This window comes from Neofelis nebulosa, chromosome 13, assembly GCF_028018385.1.
Source record: "Neofelis nebulosa isolate mNeoNeb1 chromosome 13, mNeoNeb1.pri, whole genome shotgun sequence".
Lineage (NCBI taxonomy): Eukaryota > Metazoa > Chordata > Mammalia > Carnivora > Felidae > Neofelis > Neofelis nebulosa.
Genome location: NC_080794.1, coordinates 56,912,202 through 56,938,531, shown reverse-complemented (window position 1 = coordinate 56,938,531; position 26,330 = coordinate 56,912,202). Strand labels below are relative to the sequence as shown.

Genomic DNA, 26,330 nt, shown 5'->3' with positions numbered 1-26,330 from the left:
AACTGAGCCACCCAGGCGCCCCCAACATCACCGTTTCTTAAGGAAACCTAGAAGAGTTTGGTTATAGGTCAAATCTATCCAATATTCAAAGTAATAAGGAACAGGCAAAGGTTCTTTCCAATTATACTACTGAAGTTTCATTTGTAAAAAAAAGAAATCAGCACTTTTTCATTTTGGATGCATTCTCAATATGTTTGGATCCTAAGGTACCAACCCACCACCTTACCCACTTCCAGAAGCCCTCTTCACCCTGCTCAGGCTATGATTCATTATGGTGGGCTGCCCTGCCATATGGATACCCTTCTAATCCCACTTAGGCTCTGCCTCCTAACTCCAGGCTACCATGGGTCTTCAGTGCAGAAACCCTTATAGCTTCAGAGCTAAAATGTTCAGTATGGGAGGGGAGAAAGAAAGAGGGCCTTTAAGGAAACAAAAAAACCAAACTTGGTGTGAAAGTAATATTGTGAACAATTAAGTGTTCACTTAATGATCAAAACCCTAATACTTAGAATAATCAGTCCATTAACAAAAATAAATGTAAAAGAAAAGTAACAAAGATGTAAGCTAAGAAGTGTTGATTTTTTTTTAGTGTCAGAAGGAATCTTAGAGGTAACTTGGTGTTCACCATTCCACTAACTGGAGAATGATGAAGGGTATTTTCCCACCAGAGTTGGCTATCCAAGTTATGTGTGAACATTTGCAGCCAGTTCCCCTGGAAGATAACAGAATCTCTCAAAAGTATCAGAAGACTTCTATAAATTTACCCATCTCTTTCCTTTTCCAATACAACCTTCTACAATCTTTTCCAATTTTCTCTTAACTCCAGGTATTCACACCTCTACTATATGATGATTCCCCTATGAATCAGCTCTAAGTTTTCAACATTAAATCAGACTGTGGTGTAATACCACAGAAGTAGAATGGCCAGTGTGGAATCAACTCTGACCAGTTTCCCATATTTTGGACACAAGACTTCTATTTACATACCCTAAAATCACATTTTACTATTTTAATTCTAGTATAGTTAACATGCGGTGTTGTATTAGTATCAGTTGTACAATATAGTCATTCAAAAATTCCATACACCATCCAGTGCTCTTCATATTGCTTTTAAAACCTGGTTTGTTCAGATGCTATTACATACCAAATGAACCATTATGAACCAAATGAACTACTGGAATTTATTCCTATAAATGGAAGGAAGGAAAGAAAGAAGGAAGGAAGGAAGGAAGGGAAGGAGGGAGGGAGGAAGGAAGGAAGGAAGGAAGGAAGGAAGGAAGGAAGGAAAGAAGGGAGGAAGGAAGGAAGGAAATAAGGAAGAGAGGAAGGAAGGAAGGAAAGAAGGGAGGGAGGGAGCAGGCAGGCGGAAAAACGTGTCTTTAATTCACTACCAAATGTCAAACCTTCTTTCCACATGGCAAACAGTGGGGGAGAACAGTAAATAATTACCTGGATTGGTGTTCCAGAAAGAATAATCCTATAATTAGCAGTCAGTTGTTTTACAGCTTTTGACAATTTTGTTTTTCCATTTTTGATGACATGGCCTTCATCAAGAATACAGTAGTTAAATTTAATATTTCTAAGGGAGAATAAACAAAAAAATTTAGCACCTTTTAATATATTGCAGGAACTATATAAAGTCTTTCAGACAGGAAAATATTAACACTCTTCGTAAGTTTTTCTAAAGAAAAAAATTTTAATTCTTACCTAAAGAAATCTATGTCATTCCTCACAACATCGTATGAAGCCACTATCAGATTGTGCCTTTTTACTTGATGCTGTAACCTGCATTTAAAAATAAGTAAGATTGGGAAATGAGGAACCTGCAAAGTCTGTAATAGAGTTTCAAAGAGGGAAACTACAGCTACCATCTTACAAGGTGTTTTCAATGTGCCCACTAAGCCCAGCATTCTTTTCTGCTTATTCTACATCCATGACCCTGATACCTGAAGACCGTTCTTCTTTTGATTTGGCCTTGTTAGCCTACCTCAGCCGATTAGAAAAGAGATGGGTACCTGATTCAAAATGTAGTGGACACTGTAACTTTATGTCCTCACACCTCTTCCTTGAAGGCACTATTTTGTGCTGGGGGGTGAGGGGAAGCCATCAATTACATGTCCCCATAATCACCAAAGAGATGAAACACTGAATCAGGTTGGGCCATTCACAATATTTTATCCCCTGACCATAAAGACTGGTTTGGGAGCATGACCCAAAGCAGTTAGTCATTTCTAGTATTGATATATTCGTGATGGGAGAGGGAAGATCTCTGTTCACGACAGTCGCCAAGTTAGGTGAATGTAGGCCTCAGACTGTTTATCGTCATCTTATTCATTGAATGCACAGACCAATAAAACAAGTTATGTATAGAGAGGAAGAGCAAATGAGAGCAATTTAGATGTACCTGAAGCAAGAATTCACCCCTGAAATTCTCAAAGTTAGTGAATAAACGTACTTCCTGTTTGCTTAAGTTTGTAAATGAATAAATTCTAACTAAAGACACTACAGTAAATTCTTTATAAGAGTGTAAGCTGTTGCCTATTTAATTAGCTGAGTGACCTTAGACCCAGGCCCCATGTTTTATTAGACTTTTATCTGCCAACAGAGAACAAAATTAATAACCATACCTCATGTGGTGACTGTGAGAATACACAATACACAATTTTACATAAATGTAAAACTACTAAGAATAATGCCTGGCTAATAAATGCTGAATATGTGTTAGCTATTATAAATACAGAGGGGTGGCAAATTTATGGACTAATCAGCAACCTATGACTATCCATGCTTTAAAAGATGAACTGAAGGACTAGAGTTAAGATGGTGGAAAAGTAGGGGGCCCTAAGCTTGCCTTGTCCCTCAAACACAGCTAGATAAATATCAAATCATTCTGAACACCCAAGAAATTGATCCTAGGGCAGACAGAACAAACTGCATATCTACAGGTAGAAAAATGGCCATATCGTGGAAGGTAGGAGCTATAGAGAATTGATCTGGGGGAGAAAAGAGCAGCAGGTGCTGCAGAGGGGAGGGAGCCCTGAACACTGGAAAAGGAGAGAAAGAGAGGATGCAATAGTGCAGAGAGGATTGCACAAAAAAATTCTTTCCCCACATCACTGACTGGGAAAAGAAGAAGGGCTGACCACTTTTAGAAGTCCCCACCATCGCTGGGGTCATGGCCTTAGCAGTGCTCTGGTGGGGAGGGAGGGTGGAGGCCTGGGAGTGGGCAGTGTAGTCTGAGGATGCCCTGGGTCACACAGGGAGAAACAGTTGCCCTTCCTGAAGTGCATTTGAGAATGATGGCACAGCCTCTTAGGGTACAAGAACTGGCTGTGCCAATGTGCTGCCCTAGCATAGCTGTTCACTAGCATAGAAATAGAGACACCTGCTGAAGGCAGCAAACCTTGGTGCCAGCTTTTTGCTGTGCTTTATCATACACCACAAACCACTGTGCAGTCATGCAACTGCTTTACTGAGACAAACCAGCACTGGCCACAGCATGGTGAGACCCTCCCCCAGAGGATTGGTGCAGGTCTCTAAAATTTGGAGTTTTGAAACTCAGCCACACATCTGAGATAAATAAAACACAGGAGTACTGTGCCACTGACAGGCAGACAGCATGGACACAGAGTGAAGGCAGGGATCTGACAGAAGTTGGGGATATAAGAGGGGTGATTGTTTGCTCTTTTGTGAGGGCTTCCTGAAGAATGGCAGGCACAAACTCCCTGCTGCGAAGACGAGAGAGTAGGATGACGCCACTTCACCCCTGCCCATCAGCATGACCCACTTCAGTGAGCTATACAGAGCTCACTGTATAGCTCCCCAACAGAGACTGCTTACACCAAGTACTGCCCCCCTGCACCCTGCAGGTGCATCTCCATTTGGGCAAGGTGCCTCAGAATCAGCGCAGCAGGTCCCTCACCCAGAAGACCAGCACAAACCTCTCACACACACCAACTCTACTGATCACAGAATGCTGCAAAGCCTCAGTTCTAGGGGAAATAGGTACAGTTCTTTTAACAGGGAGACCAAAACACACCTAGTTAAAACTTGCCACACAGTGGACAAGGTCCAAACATCCCTCCACTGCAGGCAAGGAGACACTCTGTAAAGAATTGACCTGAGGAAAGGAGGAGCCAAAATACAACAGTAGACTGCACACTCTGAAACACCTCCTGAAGCACCAGGCCCAAAACACTATAGGATCTTTTCTTAACATTCCCATTATTCTCAGGAGGAGGCTATAGCAGGCTTTCCTAACAATCACACACACACACACACACACACACACACACACACACACACAAACAGTAACCTAGACAAGATGACAAGACTGAGGAATTAACACCAAAAGAAAGAAGAGAAAGAACAGGGAATTAATCAAAAGAGATATAGGTAAAATGCCTGAACCAGAATTTAAAATAACAACATTAAGGATACTAGTTGGGCTTGAGAAAATCATAGAAGATACTAGATAATTCCTTAATGCAGAGATAAAAGAACAAAAAGCTAGTCAGGCTGAAAATAAAAATGCTATAACTGAAGGGCACCTGGGTGGCTCAGTCGGTTGAGCGTCCGACTTCGGTTCGGGTCATAATCTCATGGTTCGTGAGTTCGAACCCCATGTTGGGCTCTGTACTCACAGCTCAGAGCCTGGAACCTACTTTGCATTCTGTGTTTCCCTCCCTGTGACCCTCCGCTGCTCGTGCTCTGTCTCCCTCTCTCTCAAGAATAAACAAACATTTTATTTATTTATTTTTTAACGTTTATTTATTTTTGAGACAGAGAGAGACAGAGCATGAACGGGGGAGAGGCAGAGAGAGAGGGAGATACAGAATTGGAAGCAGGCTCCAGGCTCTGAGCCATCAGCCCAGAGCCCGACGCAGGGCTTGAACTCACGGACCGTGAGATTGTGACCTGAGCTGAAGTCAGAGGCTTAACTGACTGAGCCACCCAGGCGCCCCTAAACAAACATTTTTAAAAAAGAAGGAAGAAAAAAAAAAAAAGCTAGACCTGAGATGCAAAACAGACTGGCTGCAATGACAACAAGGACAGATGAAGCAAGGGAATGAATCAGTAATATAAAAGAAAACATTATGGAAAATAATGAAGCTGAAAAGAAGAGGAAAAGAAAAATATTGGATCATGGATGTAGAATTCAGGCAATGCCTTAAGGCAAAATAATATTCCTATCATAGGAGTCCCAGAAGAAGACAGGGGAAAAGAGAGAAGGTTTATCTGAACAAATTATAACTGAAAACTTCCCTTATCTGGGGAAGGACACAGACATCACAATTCAAGAGGTTCAACAATTCAACAAAAGCAGGACCATAATAAAAAATATCATAGTCAAATTCACAAAATACACAGAAAAGGAAAGAATCCTGAAAGCAACAAGGGGAAAAAAGCCATTAACCTACAAAGGAAGACAGAATAGGTTCACAGCAGATCTCTTCTGTCAGGCCAGAAGGAATGTGGCTTGATATACTCAACATGCTAAATAGGAAAAATATGCAGCTAGGAACACTATCCAGCAAGGCTGTCATTCATAAAAGAGAGAGCTTCAAACACAAAAATTAGAGTTCATGACCACTAAACTAGCCCTGCAAGAAGTATCAAAGGGGACTCTTTGAGTGGGAGACCAAAAGCAACAAAGATTAGAAAGGAACAGAGAACATCACCAGAAACACCAACTTTATAGGTAACACAATGGCACTAAATTCTTATCTATCAATAATCACTCTGAATGTAAATGGACTAAATGCTCCAATCAAAAGGCACAGGGTATCAAAATGTATATATATAAAAAAACCATAATCCACCTATATGCTCTCTGCAAGAGACTCATTTTAGACCTAAAGACACGTGCAGACTGAAAGTGAGGGGATGGAGGATCATCTATCATGCTAATGGAAGTCAAAAGAAAGCCAGAGTTAGCCACACTTATATCAGACAAATAGATTTTAAAACAAAGATTGTAACAAGAGATAAAGAAAGGCACTATATCAGAATTAAGGAGCCTATGCATCAAGAATATCTAACAATTATGAATATTTATGCTCCCAACTTGTAGGTACCCAATCAATTGTAACAAACATAAACTCACTGATAATACAATTATAGTAGGGAATTTTAACACCCCACTTACAGCAATGGACAGATCATCCAAGCAGAAAATCAACAAGGAAATAACGGCTTTGAATGACTCACTGGGCCAGATGGACTTAACAAATATATTCAGAACATTTCATCCTAAAGCAAAATACACATTCTTCTTGAATGAACATGGAACATTCTCCAGAACAGATCACATACTGCATCACAAATCAATCCTCAACAAGTACAAAAAAATCGAGATCACAGCATGCATATTTTCAGACCACAGCATTATGGAACTTGAAATCAACCACAAGAAAAAATTTGCAAAGCCCTCAAATACATGGAGGTTAAAGAACATCCTACTAAAGAATGAATGGGTTAAATAAGAAATGAGAGAAAAAATTAAAAAAATACATGGAAGCAAATGAAAATGAAAACATGACGGTCCAAAACCTTTGGGATGCAGCAAAGGCAATTCGAACAGGGAAGTAAACTGTAATACAAGCTCACCTCAAGAAATAAGAAATGTCACAAATATACAACCTAACCTTACACCTAAAGGAGCTAGAAAAGGAATAGCAAATAAAGCCTAAAGCCACCAGAATGAACAACAGAGAAACAAACAAAATCTAGGGTGCCTGGGTGGCTTAGTCAGTTGAGCATCCAACTTCAGTCAGGTCATGATCTTGCAGTTTGTGGAATTGAGCCCCACGTCAGGTTCTGTGCTGACAGCTTGGAGCCTGGAGCCTGCTTCAGATTCTATGTCTCCCTCTCTCTCTGTCCTTCCCCTGCTCCTGCTCTTTCTTTCAAAAGTAAATAAACATTAAAAAAAAAAAAAAAAAAGACCAACAGAACAGATCAGTGAAACTAAGAGCTGGTTCTTTGAAAAAATTAATAAAATTGATAACCCCCTAGCCAGACTTATCAGAAAGAAAAAAAAAAGGACTCAAAATCACAAATGAAACAAGAGAGATCACTACCACCACCACAGAAATACAATTAGAATATTATGAAAAATTACATGCCAACAAACTGGGCAATCTGGAAAATAGACAAATTCCTAGAAATTCACACACACTACCAAAACCAAAACAGGAAGAAACAGAAAATTAGACCAGACCCATAACCAGCAAAGAAACTGAATCAGTCATCAAAAATCTACCAACAAGAGAGCCCAACAAGAGAGCCTGGGTGGCTTGATCGTTAAGCGTCCAACTTTTCATCTCATCTCAGGTGTGTTCTCATGGCTTATGAGATCACTTGCATCAGCCTCTGCACTGAGTGTGGAACCTGCTTGGGATTCTCTCTCTCCTTCTCTCCCTGTCCCTCCCTAGCTGGCACTGCCTTTCTCTCTCTCTTTCTCAAAAAATAAAGAAGCTTAAAAAAAAAAAAAAAAAAAATCTCCCAACAAACAAGAGTTCTGGGCCAGACGGCTTCCCAGGGGAATTCTAGCAGACATTTAAAGAAGAGTTGGGGCGCCTGGGTGGCTCAGTTGGTTAAATGTCCAACTTCGGCTTTCATGGTTCATGGGTTCAAGCTCACGTCAGCCTCTGTGCTGACAGCTCAGAGCCTGGAGCCTGCTTTGGATTCTGTATCTCCCTCTCTCTCTGTGACCCTCCCCTGCTCACACCCTAACTCCCTCTCTCACAAAAATAAACATAAAACAAATTTAAAAAAACAACAACAAATAAATAAGAGTTAATACCTATTCTTCTCAAACTATTCAAAAGAATAGAAATGGAAGGAAAACTTGCAAACTCATTCTACAAGGCCAGCATTACCTTGATTCCAAAACCAGACAAAGACTCCACTGAGAGAAGAATTACAGGCCAATATCGCTGATGAGCATGGATGCAAAAATTCTCAAGATACTAGCATATCAAATCCAACAGCACATTAAAAGAATTATTCACCATGATCAAGTGAGATTTATTCCTGGGCTGCAGGGCTAGTTCAATATTTGCAAATCAATCAGCGTGATACACATTAATAAAAGAAAGGATAAGAACCATGTGATCCTGTCAAAAGATGCAGAAAAGGCATCTGACAAAATACTGCATCCATTCTTGATAAAGCCCTCAACAAAGCAGGGATAGACAGAACATGTCTCAACATCATAAAGGCCATACACAAAAGACCCACAGCTAATATGACCCTCAGTGATACGGTCAGGAACAAGTCAGGGATTTCCACTCTCATTACTATTTAACGTAGTACCGGAAGTCTTAGCCTCAGCAATCAGAGACAAAAAGAAAAGGCATCCATCCAAATCAGCAAAGAAAAAGTCAAACTTTCACTATTTGCAGACGACATCATGATACTTTACATATAAAACCCAAAAGACTTCACCAAAAAATTGCTAGAATACATGAATTCAGCAGTCGCAGGATGTAAAATCAATACATAGAAATCTGTTGCATTTCTATACAGCAATAATGAAGGAGCAGAAAAAGAAACCAAGGAACCAACCCCATTTACAAATGCACCAAAAACTGTAACATACCTAGGAATAAACCTAACTAAAGAGGTAAAAGATCTGTACTCTGGAAACTATAGAACACTTGAAATTGAAGAGGACACAAAGAAATGGAAAACATTCCATGCTCATGGATTGGAAGAACAAACATTGTTAAAATGTCTATACTATCCAAAGCAATCTACACATTTAATGCAATCCCTATCAAAATACCAACAGCATTCTTTGCATAACTATCATCACAAACAATCATAAAATTGGTTATGGAACCACAGAAGACCCCAAACAGCCAAAGCAATCTTAAAAAGGAAAAGCAAAGCTGGAGGCAACACAATTCCGGAATTTGAGGCTACATTACAAAGCTGTAGTCATCAAGACAGTATGGTACTGGCATAAACATAAGCATACAGATCAATGGAATAGAACAGGAAACCCAGAAATGGGCCCACAACTATATGGTCAACTAATCTTTAGCTAAAGAGGAAAGAATATCCAACGGAAAAAGTCTCTTCGACAAATGGTGTTGGGAAAACTGGACAGCAACATGCAGAAGAATGAAACTGGACCACTTGCTTACACCACACACAAAAATAAATTCAAAATGAATGCCAGACCTAAATGTGAGTCAGGAAACCACCAAAATCCTACAGGAGTAAAACACGCAGCAACCTCTTTGACCTCGCCAGAGCAGCTTCTTACTAGACCCATCACCAAAGGCAAGGGAAACAAAAGCAAACATGAACTACTAGGGCTTCATCAAGATAAGAAGCTTCTGCACAGCAAAAGAAACTATCAACAAAACTAAAAGGCAGCCTACAGAATAGGAGAAGATATTTGCAAATGACATAACTGATAAAGGGTTAGTATCCAAGATCTGTACATAACTTATCAAACTCAATACCCAAAAAACAATCCAGTTAAGAAATGGGCAGAAGATATGAATACACATTTTTTCAAAGAAGATACGGATGGCTAACAGACACATGAAAACTGCTCAACATCACTCATCATGAGGGAAATACAAAGCAGAACTAGGATGAGATACCACCTCACACCTGTCATAACAGCTAAAACTAACAACACAGGAAACAACAGATGTTGGCAAGGATGTGGAGAAAGGGCAACTCTCTTACACTGCTGGTGAGAATGCAAACTGGTGCAGCCACTCTGGAAAAGAGTACACACACAGGTTGTTCAAAAAGCTAAAAATAGAACTTCCCTATGACCTGGCAATTGCACTATTAGGTATTTACCCAAAGAATACAAAAATACATATTCGAAAGGGTACATGGACCCCAGTGTTTACAGCAGCGTTATCAACAACAGCCAAATGATGGGGAGAGCCCAAGTATCCATCAATTGATGAATGGATAAAGAAGATGTGGTGTATACATACAATGGAATATTACTGAGCCATCAAAAAGAATGAAATCTTGCCGTTTTCAATGACATGGATGTAGCTAGAATGTATTATGCTAAGCAAAATAAGTCAGAGAAAAATACATGATTTCATTCACATGTGGAATTTAAGAAACAAACAGATGAACACATGGGAAGGGGGAACAAAAAAAAAGAGAGGGAAGCAAACCATAAGAGACTCTTAAAGATTGAAAACAGAGTTGCTGGAGGGATGTGGGTGGGGGATGTGCTAAATGGGTGATGGATATTAAGGAAGGCACTTGTTATGACAGCACTGGGTGTTATATGCAACTGATAAATCACTAAATTCCACTCCTGAAGCCAATATTACACTGTTAACTAACTAGAATGTAAATAAAAATTTGCACACACACAAAAAGGTAAACTGAGATCAATGGAAATTCTGCTCTTCAAAATTTGTATTAGGGGGGCGCCTGGGTGGCTCAGTCGGTTAAGCGTCCAACTTTGGCTCAGGTCAGATCTCATGGTTCATGAGTTTGAGACCCACGTCAGGCTCTGTGCGGACAGCTCATGGCTAGAGCCTGCTTCAGATTCTGTGTCTCCCTCTCTCTCTCTGCCCCTCCTCCAATTGTGCTCTCTCTCTCAAAAATAAACATTTTTTAAAAAATTGTATTTAGGAACATAAGGGATGTACCAGTTTAAGAGAGAAAGGGTAAAGCTAATTGAACTCTAACACTGCTATGGTCTCAGGACAGCCAGAGCAGCCCTTATGGAGCAAAAGCATTTTGGGGATGAGGGAGCTCTTAGAGAAAGAGATGCTGTGATTACAAGGCTCCCAAGAAGGGCATAGAGAATGGCTTTGGTTCCTAGGTCCAATACTTAGAAAATCCAACTGACTGTTAACAATGGCTAAAGTCTCTAAACTCTAAGTATCTCACTGATTTTATCTTTATAACATACACTCATCTTTCTTAAATAAGTTGAGTTTCTGACAACCAAAAAGACTAACTAGAAGTCATTTTTAATAAATTGTATTCTTCTAAAGTGATTCTCAAAACAGAAGATTAAATATTTTTGTTGTAGAGTTCTTACCTTATTCTTTCAGTAGGAGGTCCAGTATAGTGTAATGGATTGAGATATTCTTTGGAGCAAAATTTACCTACTTCATCCACCCAGTGACCTGTTAACGTTGGCGGACAAACCACCAAGGAAGGAAGTGGCATACATTCTGCCAATTTTGATCTTGCATATTCTTGGGCCCTTTACAACAATAAAACACAATAAATTAACCAGTTTTTGTTTGTTTGTTTTGTTTTTACATTTCTCAGCATCTAAAACCCCTTTTCCAAAAAAATAACATTTTAAATTACCGGTGACAGTGATCTCCTGCTAGAATGCAGATTGACTGTAAAGTTTTTCCTAAACCCATGTCATCACACAGAATTCCATGAAGTTTATACTTATTAAGAAATGCTAACCAGTTCACACCATCCTGAAAGGTTAGGAGAAAGAGGAAAATTATAAATATGAACAGATCATAAAAATTTTTTTCTTATAAAACACATTTGCACAGACCAAAAATCTGTGTTTTTATAGGCAAAGGAGTAATAAACGGGTAAAAGACACTAAACACAAGAGTTTACTAAATAAAATTTTAAAAACTCTTCAGGGTACATTGAAAGGAATAGTCACTATTCATTATATAAGTATAAAACTTTACCTGCTGATATTTTCTGAGTTCAGCATTAATTGGTACTGGTATTTTGTAATTTTCTAATTTTTTCCCATCTAATAACTGCTCCAAAAAGTGTCGTTCCTTGGCTTTCAATTGGATTAGTTCTTCTGACATATTTGGAGGGTCTGGAATGCCTGCCTGAAGTGATTTTTTAAAGTGTATTAAAACTATTTACCACAGTTAATTTGTTCATACTCAGATTGTAAAATAACTGCAAGTCTTATCAAAATGTAAATACAGAGAAAAATAATTCAGAAATAGTAATAGTTAAAATAATAGTAATAAGTAATAATAAATAATTTTAAAGACTGGACAACAAATAGAGTTTAAATTTGACAGGTATTAAAAGTGTTATCAGACTACTAAATAAGCACATGAGGTATTTTAAAGAATACACCTACAACTTATGTTCCCCACACCAGGCATTACTTGATAAAGAGGCAAACAAGATTGTATAACTTATTTTAAATAAAAGGCTGTTACAGGAGCTTCTCAATTTCAGTGTTATGATGCTTTAGGGTATCAGTTCTCAAAATGTAGTCTGCAGACCCATCAGGATACCCAAGACTTTTTCAAAGGATCACTGAGGTCAAAACCATTTCATAATAAAGGAAAGACATTGTTTGCTTTTTTCACTTGGCTGACATTTGCACTGAGGCTCCAAAAGTAATGGTGGGCAAAACTGCTTATGCCTCAAAAAGAATCAAGGCAACATCACTAAATGTACCAGTAGTCACTGTGTTACAGCCATGTATCAGCATTTTTTTAAAAGCCAATTTCAGTTAAGAATGTCCTTATTAAAGCAGTAGGGGCACCTGGGTAGTGCGTCAGGTGAATGTCCAACTTCGGCTCAAGGTCATGATCTCATAGTTTGTGAGTTCAAGCCCCCATCAGCCTCACGGCTGTCAGTGCAGAGACCACTTCGGATCCTCTGTCCCCCTCATTCTGCCCCTCCCCACTTGAGTTTTTCATCTCTCCCAAAATTAAACATTAAAAAAACAATGTCCTTAAAGTAGTAGAAATAACTTTATTAGACCTTAACCCTTGAAGGCACATCTTTTTAACATTCTGTGCAAAAAAAAAAAAAAAAAAAAAAAAAAAAGCGAACTACACATAAAGCACTTTTGTTGTATATCAAAATATAATTACGTTGAGAAAAAAGCACTTATGAGATTGTTTACATTGTGACCTGAGTGAGCCATTTTTCACAGAACAACATTTTACTTGAATGGACTGACAAACTGTTATTCTGACTTGGCTGTCTGGCCGACATTTTCTTAAATATAAATTTGTCACTTCAAAGAAAACAACTGACATAAACTTGTTGCCAATGATAAAATTCAATCTTCCAAGAGAAACAGCACTGTGAGCTTGAGCTTAAGTATAAGCTTTCCAATACTTAAGAAGAATTTTCTGTTAGTGATCTAACGAATCTGATTTTTTGCTAATTTATGACAAAATATTGTCAACCTTTAAAAGATTTACATAACTCACTGAATCAGTATTTTCCAAGTGACCAATGATGATGTTAAAAAACATGTATGGGCATAAGTTCTATTCATAAGTGTAAGATAAACCAATAAATATGAATGTAGAGAGATTTTATATTCAGTGATAGGATTTTTAGATTCCACACTGCACATAAATGTAATAACCTTTCTCTTTTTGAGTTTTGGTATGTTATCAGATAAAAGAATGTCCACAATTATTTAAAAAGCTGTCAAAATACTGCTCACTTTTCCAACTACCTATCTCTATGAGGCTTGACTTTCTTCATATACCTCAGCCCAAGAAACATATTGCAAGAGCCTGAATGCCTAAGTAAATATAACAATCCAGCTATCTACTATTAGACCAGGCATAAGAGATGTGCAAACATGCCAAACAATGTCACTTTTCTCACTAGCTTATTTTTTAGAAAAAAAGTTATTTTTCATTTAAAGATGTTATTTATGGCAACATCTAATGGGTTTATTAAATGAAATAATAAATCTTTATTACGTTTCTTAGTTTTAATTTCTATTACAGAAAATATGATAAAAGCTCTAGGGTTTTCAAGTTTTAAGAATATAATGAGGAGCACCTGGGTGGCTCAGTCAGTTAAGCATCTGACTTCAGCTCAGGTCATGATCTTGCGGTTTGTGAATTCAAGCCCCACATCAGGCTCTGTGCTGACAGCTGAGAGCCTGGAGCCTGCTTTGGATTTTGTGTCTCCCTCTGTCTCTGTTCCTCCCCCACTAGCACTCACTCTCTCTCCCCCCTCTCAAAAATAAAGATTATAAAAATATATTTAAAAAATTTCATATTAAAAAATTAAAAAAGCTAAAAATATATAAAAATTTTTAAAAAATAAAAAAATAAAAAATATATATTAAAAAAAAAAAAAAGAATGTAATGAGACACTCAGGCCAAAAAGCTTGAGAACTACTGCCATATGGGATATGTTAAGTTAAGAAATGTAAAATTCTGGAAACAGAATATCAATTAAGGTCAATTAAAATATAGGGGTGCCTAGGTGGCTCAACTGAGCAGCTGACTTCGGCTTAGGTCACGATCTCATAATTCGTGAGTTCAATCCCTATGTTGGGCTTGCTGCTATCAGTGTGGAGCTTGCTTTGGATCCTCTGTCCCTTTCTCTCTCTGCCCCTCCCCCGCTCATGCTCTCTTTGTCTCAAAAATAAACATTTAAAAAAAGGTCATTTAAAATATATATTCCACATCACATGAGAAATATATCGGAGGAATGAGGTATGCACACTGAGTCTTAAAAATGACTACCTGTTATATTTTCAGAAAGTTTAGGAATTAACAACTGTATCTAATAAAATAGAAACTAACACTTTAGAACATCTAATAGCCTAATGATGGTCATCAAAATGAGGCCTCTCATTTTGTAAGCACAAATGCTTTACAAAATTGTCAAACATCTATCTTCATGGAATTTTTTTTTTTTTTAATTTTTTTTTTTTCAACGTTTTTTATTTTTATTTTTGGGACAGAGAGAGACAGAGCATGAATGGGGGAGGGGCAGAGAGAGAGGGAGACACAGAATCGGAAACAGGCTCCAGGCTCCGAGCCATCGGCCCAGAGCCTGACGCGGGGCTCGAACTCACGGACCGCGAGATCGTGACCTGGCTGAAGTCGGACGCTTAACCGACTGCGCCACCCAGGCGCCCCAATCTTCATGGAATTTTTAATGACAACCAGCCATAAGGCCATATAAGTAGATACATTTCCTAACAATGAAACTCTAAGCTGGGAAGTCATAAATATTATTCAGTGCCAGGAACTCTTCCTATGTATATATTCCTCATTCCAATTCCTATTAAATCACCAACAGTTACTAACAGTGCAAGGAATTAGAGCTTCTGTCAAAATTACTTTTGAATCCTTCTCAGTATATATTTCAGAAAAGTACATGTTCTTCCTGTGAAGATGTAATAGAGGAAATCAAGACAGTGTAGAACAGGAATATACTTGCATGATATTCTTGTTTCTATTGCTACATCTTCAAACTCAGTAATCTTTTCTTTTGTAGCATCCATTCTCCCATTAATCCCAGTGTGTTTTTATTTGTAATTGTATTTTTCATCTTAAGAAGTTCAATTTGGTTTGTTCTTCCTTCTTCCACTTTACTCACTACATTTATGCTTTCCTCTACCTTCTTGAACATATAGAATGTATTTTAATATCCTTATCTACTAATTCTATTATCTGGGCCATTTCAGGGTCTGTTTCTACTGACTGACTTTTCTGCTGGTTATTGGATATATTTTCATACCTGGCCATTTTTTGGTGAGTGCCAAACATCATTTATGTTGTTGGGTGCTGGATTTCTTGGTGTTTTGGGTTTTTTTTAAATATTTTTATTTATTTTTGAGAGAGCATGCACACACAAGTGGGGGAGGGACAGAGGATTCAAAACAGACTCTGTGCATGATGCAGGGTTCGAACTCACAAACCGCGAGATCATGACCTGAGCTGAAGTCCAAAACTCAATCAACTGAGCCACCCAGGTACCCCTTCTTTGGTTTTAATATTTTAGAGTTATTTTCTGGGATGTGTTTTAAAGTTACTTGAAATCAATTTGATCCTCCTTTTAGGGCTTATTTTTAAGCTTTGTTAAGGTAGATCCAAATCCGCCTTCTGTCAAGGGCTAGTTTGATCTCACTACTTGGGCAATATACTTCTAAGAATTGTGCTTAATGCTCTAAATGGGAGGAAGTCTTCTGATTCAGTTTTGTGGAAACACAAATTATTCCTGACCATGTGTGAGCTCTGGGAATTGTTCCACCTACTCCTTTCAATCATTTTTTCTCCCAGTCTCAAACATACATTCTCACACATATGCCCAGATGAATACTCAGCCCTGGTGTGGACATCTGGAGCTTCTTCTCTGCAACTACTTCTTGGGTCCTTGCAAATTCTAGCAATCTTGTCCTACCTACACTCTGAACTCTTGACTATTCAAATAGGTGAAACTGTGAGGTTCTGTTTAGGTTTCACTTCCCTGTCCGATGGCCTGGAAACTTACTTTAGGCAGTAAGCTAGGGCACTTCATTTGTTTCTTTTCTCTCATGATTTCTATCCTATATTGCCTGCTCTTCAGTATCGAAAACCACTGTTTGATTCATTTTGTCTAGTTTTCTACTTATGGTGGGAGGATATATCTGGTCCTGTTTTATTTTTTAAAGGCTTTACTTTTAAGTAATCTCTACATTCAAGACGGGGCTTGAATTTACAACCCTGAGATCAAGAGTCATATGCTGTACCAACTGAGCCAGCCAGACACCCCTGATTCCTGTTTTTCTATCATGGTGAGAGTGTAATACAGATCACATCAAAGAGAGTTTGACTAATCTTTTCTCAACCTCTAATGGTCAGAGTCTCTTTTCTTTGCCAATCTGATTATCAAATATTGTTAGTATCCCCTTAAAAACAATTGACTATCTCCTCACAGTGGATTGGGCTGTGTTTTGGGTCACTTCCATTCTAATCCATAAACAGCTATTAAACTGATTTCCTAACAGCTATTAAATTGCTTTCAGCTGTTAGATTAATGTTCCTAAAACATTTGTTCATCATCTACTCCTTTGCTCAAAGGACACATGGTGGTTTCCTATCACTCACTGATTCCAAAGTGGAAAAGGGCCAAGGGGACTAACAATTTAGTTTACAAATAAGATGATGCAAGGTCCAAGAATTAAAAAATATGAGTAAGACCTAGGAAGCAAAAATGGAAACTATTCTGGAAATGACTTGTGTCTTTCAATATAGTAGTCTAGTATTTCATTTTTTTGGTCATGGTACTTATTTTAATACTTTTTATTGTGGGATAAACTATTCATATAGACAAATATATAAATAAATGTACAGTTTTATAAAATAAACAACTTTATAACCATTACCAGATGAATAAAAATAGCCCTGCCATAATCCTAGAAGATCCCATATGTTCCCTCCCAGTGATAACCAACTCTCCTTTCCCCAAGAGATAATCACTTTACTGACTTTCATGGCAACCTCTTTCTTTTCTTTATACCTTTACCACCTAAGTATGCATCCCATGTACTTTTACTTATTTTTGAACTTCATAAAAATGGAATCTTATGTTAAAGATTAGTACTGTTGTGCCTTTACTTTGTTCATTCTTTTGCAGTATCATCATCACCATCACCATCCAGTTAACATATCTACTCCACTGATGATGAACATTTGAGTGGTCTTAGACTACTATAAATAATACTATGATAAATATTCTTAAAGCTATGTCTTGGCACATGTGTATGAATTTCTCTAGGCTATATATCTGGGATGAATTTGCTGGTTATTGGATGGGAATCTTCAACTTCAGCAGATATAGCCAAACTTTTTTCACAGAGGTTACCCAATTTATGCTCATACTTCGCTGGTAGGAACACAAAATGGTACAGTTACTCTGGAAAAACAGTCTGGCAATTTCCTAAGAATTTCAATATCATATGACCCTAGTAATCCCATTTTTAGATATCTGCTCAAAAAAACTAAAACATATAGGTGCACCTGGGTGGCTCGGTCAGTTAAGCATCTGAATCTTGATTTTGGCTCAGGTCATGATCTCATGGTTAGTGAGACGGAGCCCAGGGCCTGCTTCGGATTCTCTCTCTCCCTCTCTCTCTACCCCTCCTCCACTCACATGTGCGCATGCTCTCTCTCACTCTGTCAAAATAAATAAACATTTAAAATGGGCGCCTGGGTGTCTAAGCTGGTTAAGCACCCGACTCTTGACCTCAGCTCAGGTCACGATCTCATATGAGATCAAGCCCCGCGTCAAGCTTTGCACTGACAGTACAGAGCCTGCTTGGAATTCTCTTTCTCCCTGTCCCGCCCCCAGCTTAAGTACTTTGTCTCTCTCTCTCAAAATAAATAACAAAACATTTAAAATAATTTATAAAAATAAACAAAAGTATATACCCACACAAAGACTTGCAAGTGCATGTTCAGTTTACTTGTAATAGTCAAAAGATGCAGGCGCCTGGCTGGCTCAGTCAGTTAAGTATCCGACTTTAGCTCAGATCATGATCTCATGGTTCGTGGGTTCGAGCCCTGCATGGGACTCTGTGCTAACGGCTCAGAGCCTGGAACTTGCTTCGGATTCTGTGTCTCCCTCTCTCTCTGCCCCTCTCTGTTCTCTCTCTCTCTCTCTCTCTCTCTCAAAATAAACATTAAAAAAACTTAAAAAAAAAAGTCAAAAGATGGTTAATAATCCACAAGTCCATCAACTGCCATCAACTGGTGAACAGATAAACAAAGCATGGTATATCCATACAACGGAATACTATTTGACCATAAAACAGAAGTAGTGATACATACTACAACATGGATGAACTATGTATCTACTTATTCCCTCAATTATAAAAATCCCATCAAAATATTTTAAGCAGCTTGGCAACAAAGTCTTGCCCCTTCCCTTGTTTCAAGTCACTTCTTTTTCCTGCCTTGGCTATATATATTATTTCCAGCCTATGAGTATACTCCAAAATTCTCCAACTGACCTTCTAATCTGCTTTCTCCACACTCCCACAGAGACTTCACTTGCTTTTTAAGCTTTCAGTTATCATCTCTCAATTTACCTTTCATGTAAACTTCAGCACAGAATCTTTACCTAGCTGTTACCAGGGATACTTAGGAACAATTCTATTTCTAGAATTGCATCAATGAGTAAACATTCTTTTAGAAACCACAGTTTTACTTAAAACCCTGTGTGAAAAAAATACCCATTAAGGTAAAAATTTTTAATGCTTGTAATGTGAACATACTCCAGAGGTCTGTTTTTAACCTGACATTGTTTTAAGAGAGTTACAATTATTACAAATGAAAATATAGAAAACATGAAGTCCATAAACTGAGTAACTTCAACTTACCTCAAGTGGCATGAGTCTAATTAGTGTTGCAAAACACTGTGTAGCCATGAATCTTACACTGTCTGTCTGATCACTCATTCTTCCCAACACAGGCACAACTAAAAGGACAATATACGGAACAATACCAACATCCAGCTGTTCCATTACACCTGAATAAGTTATTAAGGAAATTTTCAAGCTGTTCTGAGGTAATTATTTTCAAGTTGATATACCAAGATTGTAACTTCTAACATGCTTCCTCACTTTCTCATCTATATCATGAGGGAATAGACTCCCTCAAGATCCTTGATTCAATTATAACAGCATTTGTACACTGTTGCTCTTTTGTAAACATCATTTAACTTTCTCTTAGGACTATAAAATTGTTTTTCATCTGAGAAATGCTAGAGGTTTCAATCAGGTTTTTCTCATAGAGAAATTCTTTCAAGTTTCTAAAATTCCAACACCAAAATAAAGTGAGTTACATTGCCAGCAAGGGAGCACAATTCAATGTCACTCAAAGATTAATTCCAAATTTCCCACCAGGATCTTGACAATCATAACTGGACATAGCAGGGCCCAGTAAGTTCAGTCCTCCTGCAATCTTCAGCATTTCTGAACCAGAGTTTCTATTGATTTGATCTCCATCCATCTTTCTTGCTCTTAGAAATATCTTTCAGATACTTCGAGTTAAAGAACATCAATGGATGCTGTACCAATAGCAAAAAGCTTGCTTATATATTTCCAGTTATTTAGTAATCATTTTCCACCCACATAATGAACTTTGAAAACATATTTATAATACACAGACTACATACACAGTACCTAATTAGTATTAATAAGACACTAATTATAAACCAATAGATCGGTTACTAGAAATATGTTTCATAAGTATATACAATTATTTTTGCCGTATATACAATTATTTTTGCCTATTAAAAAGATCTCTTAAAATAGTAACTCTTCAAACATTCTGTGTGAAAATTTTCATAATGTAAATATATTTGTAATGTATTTATAATATAATATAAAGATACTTTCATGTGAAATGTAACAGTTTTCTTTTGGGAACAACACAGGTTATTTATGAACATACTTTAATAAGTCAATTTTATTTCAGTCATCCTTAAATAAAATGAATATAATTTCTAACATTTGTCAAATTAAAAAAGGATACATGCAAGTGCTTCAATTGCACCCTCTTGTTTGATGTTGTCATCAATTGCCCCCAGCCATGGAAGAACCTTCTCCAAAAAAATATTCATGGTTTCCATGGTAGCTATTTTGCTCATAACGCCTACACAACGAGCAGCCATGTGCCTCACTGCAGTGCTGGGGTATTGAAGGCACATATAAAGATGAGGCAAATGCTGTACCAACTAAAAACAAAAAGTTTAAGACAATCAGAATATTCATTAGGGGGTGTTTAAAATATACCTATAATAGCCCATACTCAGAGGTTCTCAATATTCTAAATGGCTCTAAATCCAAGAGTATCTCCAATTACCTCAAACATTATTGTCAAAACATCTTCAATAAAAAATTAATCTAAAACTAAATTAATATATTAAAACTCTTCTTAAAAGACAGGTGCAGGGGGCGTCTGGGTGGCTCAGTCAGTTGAACGTCTGACTCCACCTCAGGTCATGATCTCACAGTTCATGAGTTCGAACCCCACATGAGACTCTCTGCTGTCAGCATGGAGCCTGCTTCAGATCCTATCTCCCTCTCTCTCTCTGTCCCTCCCCCACTCACACTCTCTCTCTTTCTCAAAAATAAACATTAAAAAAAAAAAAAAAGATTCTTTCTCTCTCCCTCTGCCTCTCTCCCCCGCTCGCACTTGCTCTCCCTCTCTCTAAAAAAAGAAAAGGTGCAGAACTTCACTCTTCATTTTCTTCCCTTAAGGCAGCAGGGTTCACATCAAAAGGCACTAAGATTCTCCCCTTGGGAGGGGAAATGACACCACACACCACCAGTCCCCTCCCAATTTGGTAGCTCTGGCTTAGGTTTAAGTACTTACTTTTTTTGTTTGTTTGTTTTAAGTAAGCTTCATGCCCAATATGGGGCTTGAACTCATGACCCTGAGATCAAGAGTCACATACATGCTCTACCAACTGAGCTAGCCTGGCACCCCTAAATATGTACTTCCTATTCACTGAGTTGAGTGATCCTGAACTCGTTCTAGGCACCATCCTTTGGTAAGTACTTTCCACTTTAACTTCCTGGCTTACCACAGGCATTATGATCACAATAGCATGACATATCTCATTAATAAAAGCCTACTGCATGGAACACCAGGATTTATGTTGATTAAGAGGCAGGTACAGGCTCAACAGACGAGCCTTACAGCCCTGATGACTGTTAAGCTGATCATAGAAGGGTGAGAGCATACAGATTCTGCCCTTCTCTACTAATGATAAATCAACAAAATTTAACATGAAAAAGACAGAAGTTCATTACTATATAAATAGAAAAGATTCGTTCTTCTCTCTCTCCTAGATTCTCCCTTTTCTGTTAACATGAATAAAGAACAGGAGCTAGCGCACTTAACAATGCTATATAATGCCGAGCTTCCCACTGCAGTTACATGGAAAGAATACGGTTTTCTTCTATGGAAAAAACAGATATTTAATTCTCTATTCTATTTTTCTCCTGCCACAATTTTTTTTGTAAGAAATATTCATTTTAATATATAAAGTCTACAAACCAGTGTTCTTTCTTTGCCACTGACTAGCTTTATCTCAGGCAGGTAACTTCCTTCTACCTTTATACTTAGAAAGAATTTTTATCACCTGTTAATTAAGAGTTATATTATTACCATGGCATAAATTAATAGGGCTATAACTTCCTTTCTGTTTACACCTGGCTTCTGTGTCATCAGAGCCCTATTCCCACTGCTCTGTATTCAAAGCTCCCAAAGTGGGTTTTCTTTAACGTCTGTGCACCTAGCTCTGACTCGAAGCCCTTAAGAAATGTGCTGTCCTCTTATGTGGATCCTGAGAAACTTAACAGAAACCCATGGGGGAGGAGAAGGAAAAAAAAGAAAAAAAAGAGGTTAGAGTGGGAGAGAGCCAAAGCATAAGAGACTCTTAAACACTGAGAACAAACTGAGGGTTGATGGGGGGTGGGAGGGAGGGAAGGGTGGGTGATGGGCATTGAAGAGGGCATCTTTTGGGATGAGCACTGGGTGTTGTATGGAAACTAATTTGACAATAAATTTCATATAAAAAAAATGTGCTGTCAATAAAGAAGGAATCTAGTTATAACACATAAAAGAAAAGGCAATTACTAGGGATGACATCAAAGTTACATTTTTTAAGCCTTAAGACTTTTTAATAAAACTATTTGTTTTATTAGAAAAAAACTACACTTGCAGTAGTTAGTTACCAAGGGATGAAGCTCAGAATCCATTGATGCTGCTGCGGTTTCAAAAACTTGCAGAGAATTCACCAATTCTTGGGCAGGACCATCTCCCTTTTCCAAGAGGGACTTTCCATCTATTAAAATATATTGATTTAAGTGTGTATCACCTTGCAAATAATTTTACAAAGTCCAACTCAGAAAAACGTACACACCAAAATTATTTATGTTGATTGTATTCCTCAATGGTCCAACCATAGCATCCCAGAGATGTGGCAACTTCACTGCCATTTCACCACCAAAATGCTTCACTATAGTTGTCAAGGCAAATTCAGCTCCTCTCCGCTGTACCAGGTAAGGCTTCTGGGCCTAATATGAAATGTTAGTTGAAAAGAGAATTTTGGAAAAAACTATAATGCATTTGAAATTCTATTAAGAGAATTTAACCAATTAAGCAACCAAACATATTTATCATTATAAACATATTTATCACTATAAACACCTTTCAACAATTAAATTTACATGAACATAAAACCCCAAACTAGAGTTTTATATCCAAAGTAAAATAATTCTTTGGAGCTGGAAATAAAGAATATGTGCTGTTTCTAGAGATAGTCCTAAGTGACATGTTCTTTAGTTCTTCTCCCTTCCCAAAGAAACTTAGCAGTTAGAAGATAAGGAGAGAAGATGATCTGTCCTTATATTTATATTCACTTAAGGGATCCTATAAGAGCATCTGTTTTATCTAATCACAAGATTAATTGCCTCTTACTCAGCAATAATTTCAATATAATACAAAAAAAAACCCTGCCTCCCCAAAAGAGGCATATATTTTTACAATTATTTTTAACTAAAAGAAGAACTATGCAAGCCACAGAGATATAAATATCAAAGCCACAGTAAATTTTTTATTAAAATTATGTAATGAATAGAATAGGTGAAAAATCACTGATAGAAGATTTTAAAACAAATATAGGTAATAAGATTTTAATTTAAAAAGGAAACTTAAAATAGGTCTATATGTTACAGAAATATATTAAACACATGTCTTTTAGCTTTGATAATTTATTGCTGAACTCAGGTAAGTTTCTAGGTCATGCAACCAAAAGAGCTACCTAGAACATTCATTTCACTGTTAATAATGGAACTGCAAAAATTTCAAAAACCAAACACTTTTTAAGTTATCTTTAAAGACGATAATACTGTAGAACAAGTAGACCAAACAGAAAAGAAAGCCAAATAGATATTCACATATATGAAGCATGAGCTACAACAAAGGTGCCATTATAAATCAGGGAAAGAAGGATTCAATAATGTGATAACTGGCTGTTCATGTGGAAAAATAAATTTAGATCCCTACCTCACATCACACACTGTGAATTGCAGGCTGACTAAAAGTCAAGCAGGCAATAATTATTTGACACTTACAAATTAAGTATCAACAGAAATCTGTAAAGAAGCTTGCAGTTTTTCTGGATCATGTTGTGAAACTACTATGAAAGATTATTAATTCCAGTTCTTTCACTTTGAAAAATATAAAAATACAATACTGGAGGTTCATATGACAATTTAGCTCTCAATCTGTAAGATATGTTTAAAAATCAGAGTAGTCAAAAACAAAACACCTATTTACCTCATCAAGTTCAACAAGGATGTTTCCACTACTTCCTGCAGGAAGATCAGCTATTTGAGCTTTTACTGCTTTGGGGGTAGGACCTCGCCTACTTGTGATAGCAAAAGCAGCTTTCTGATGCCTGTAGAGTGTAATTATACCTCGGTGCTTGGTGACTGTATGGTGCATCCCATCTTTTTCAGAGTTGGATCCTAAAAGGAAAAAAGTTAAATAACTTTTTAAGGATAATATAGGTGACCAAATGCTTCCTGCTCCAAAAGAGATACAACATATTTTTAAAACTATGTCTTTTAAGCCTCAATTTCTAAAAGCCAATGACATTTTCTTTAGACAATGAAATGGTAGCAGAACAGTCAATAATTTGTAACATTAATTGTTTTGATATTTGCATAAGACTATACTTAATACAAAGTTGTAGAATCATGTTAACAAGAAATAGAACACACAAGAATGATTTGGGGCCTTCAGTTAAAGTATATTAATTTTTAAAAAATCAACGACTGCTTCTAGGCATAAAAAGAAACATTAAAAACATTGCAAGAAATGTCTGTTCTCTCTAAAAGAAATGTCCATAGTCACCATAAATTCAGAGACATCGACCACTGCAAAATATTACTGGCTCAAATAGCATAAGGGGGTGACAGGAGTGGGGCTGGGGAAAGACTGTCACCCTATTATAGTTTTAAGATGTTAATATTCAAAATGCGACTTTCCTCTTCCAGTTTGTTCACATATTTTTCAATACATATACCATACCAAAGTTGTAAATTTATTACATTTTGAATAACTTGCTTTTCCAAAATCCTACTAACAAAAATAAATAAGTAAATCATATTGGACTAAGGCATGGAAAGAAACATTGGTCCTTGATACTAGCCTATAGAAAGCAATTCTTATTTTCCAGATGAAATCAGAATGGCTACACATTATTTACTAAAGGTAACAGAGTTCACTTATCTTACAAAGCATGCACTAAAATAGAGAAACAAGAGTTTTATAGAAGAATTTGTATTCAACATTTGATACAATTAAGTTTCTAGCCTCATTAATAGTAAAATCCTATAATGATGTTCTTGAAAGAGAGGTTAAGGGTTAACACCTGTCTCACAGACTTCAGTCATCTTATATGAAATATCAGGGGTTTTTTTTTAGGTCTTTTATGAATAGCTTATTTGAGTTTAGAGGAATATATGTGTGTGTGTGTATATATATGTATATATTTTTATATATATATTTATATTTATTACCAATATATACAAAATGGGAAAAAGCTCTCACATAAACTGGATTTGTGCTTAAATGATACCTACAAGTCAATGAAAACAGATGTAAATGGTTAATTCTCTATCCCAAATGAAGGTTCAGACATATACCTTTAGAATTGTCTTGGCCACTCTGTGTTGGTACTGGACATGTGACACAAGGAGTTAGATATGGGTCCACACAAAGTGAGCTACAGAGGTTTTTAATAATTTTTGAATTGGGGCAGGGTGTCCTTGTTGTGCACTGCTGAAGGAGTTTTGCTATGCACTGAGCTGCATAGTTTTGCACTAGTGTATTCTCTTCTTTTTTAATTGTTTCCATTAATGGTTTTATGATAGGATTTAACTTCTCCGGAAGCTGCTGCAAACTCACAACTGCACACGCAGCAAAAGTATGCACTCTCAGTTGCAACACTTGCCACTCCTGGTTGGTCTCTGTAACTGTCATTTGGACCTGCTGTCGTTTACTATCTAACTGCTGTAACACTTGAGGATTTAAATCGAAAGATGATGTGACTTCATTAAAAACAGTAGTGACCTATTAGAAAAAGAGAAATTAAAAATCATTAATGACATCAACCCCAAATACTCTGTAAACCAAAGGGCAACAGCAAGCTGTTTCAATTTTAAGTTTCACAAAATTTAGTATTGCTGGTATTCAGTAAACTAAAAAAATGTCCAAACCTCCCAACTTTAAACTTGATTAATTTAACATTAGCACTGTATTCTCTAGGACAGTCTCCATGTAACACTATTACAATACCATTGACTATACTGCTTATGCTACACTGTAAACCTGAAACTAACGGATCATTGTGCATCAGCTATGGACACACACAGTCTACTGAGATCAACAAAATTACCTATCCTTTACACATATCTGATAAGTCTAGGAGAACATTACACAGAAGGCCAACACAGTAGTTTGGTGAAATGAGAAAACTATCAACAAATATAAACTAACCGAATTAACAAATATCAAAACTCACAAATGTCCTTTCAG

The 26,330-nt window shown here is 37.2% G+C and overlaps 1 protein-coding gene across 2 annotated transcripts in view; it reads right to left on the bottom strand.

Annotated features, from left to right (window-relative positions):
- The window catches only part of BTAF1 (B-TFIID TATA-box binding protein associated factor 1), a 120,067-nt gene that overhangs the window by 15,983 nt on the left and 77,754 nt on the right, over positions 1-26,330 (bottom strand). For both annotated transcript variants that reach the window (XM_058697151.1, XM_058697152.1), the window contains 11 exons: positions 25,439-25,865; positions 24,066-24,256; positions 22,648-22,801; positions 22,460-22,569; positions 20,250-20,451; positions 19,094-19,242; positions 11,676-11,828; positions 11,326-11,447; positions 11,048-11,215; positions 1,708-1,785; positions 1,450-1,579 (listed from right to left, as the gene is read on the bottom strand). In XM_058697151.1, the coding sequence (XP_058553134.1) occupies positions 1,450-1,579; positions 1,708-1,785; positions 11,048-11,215; positions 11,326-11,447; positions 11,676-11,828; positions 19,094-19,242; positions 20,250-20,451; positions 22,460-22,569; positions 22,648-22,801; positions 24,066-24,256; positions 25,439-25,865 (1,884 nt within the window). The remainder of the gene's footprint in view (positions 1-1,449; positions 1,580-1,707; positions 1,786-11,047; positions 11,216-11,325; positions 11,448-11,675; positions 11,829-19,093; positions 19,243-20,249; positions 20,452-22,459; positions 22,570-22,647; positions 22,802-24,065; positions 24,257-25,438; positions 25,866-26,330) is intronic.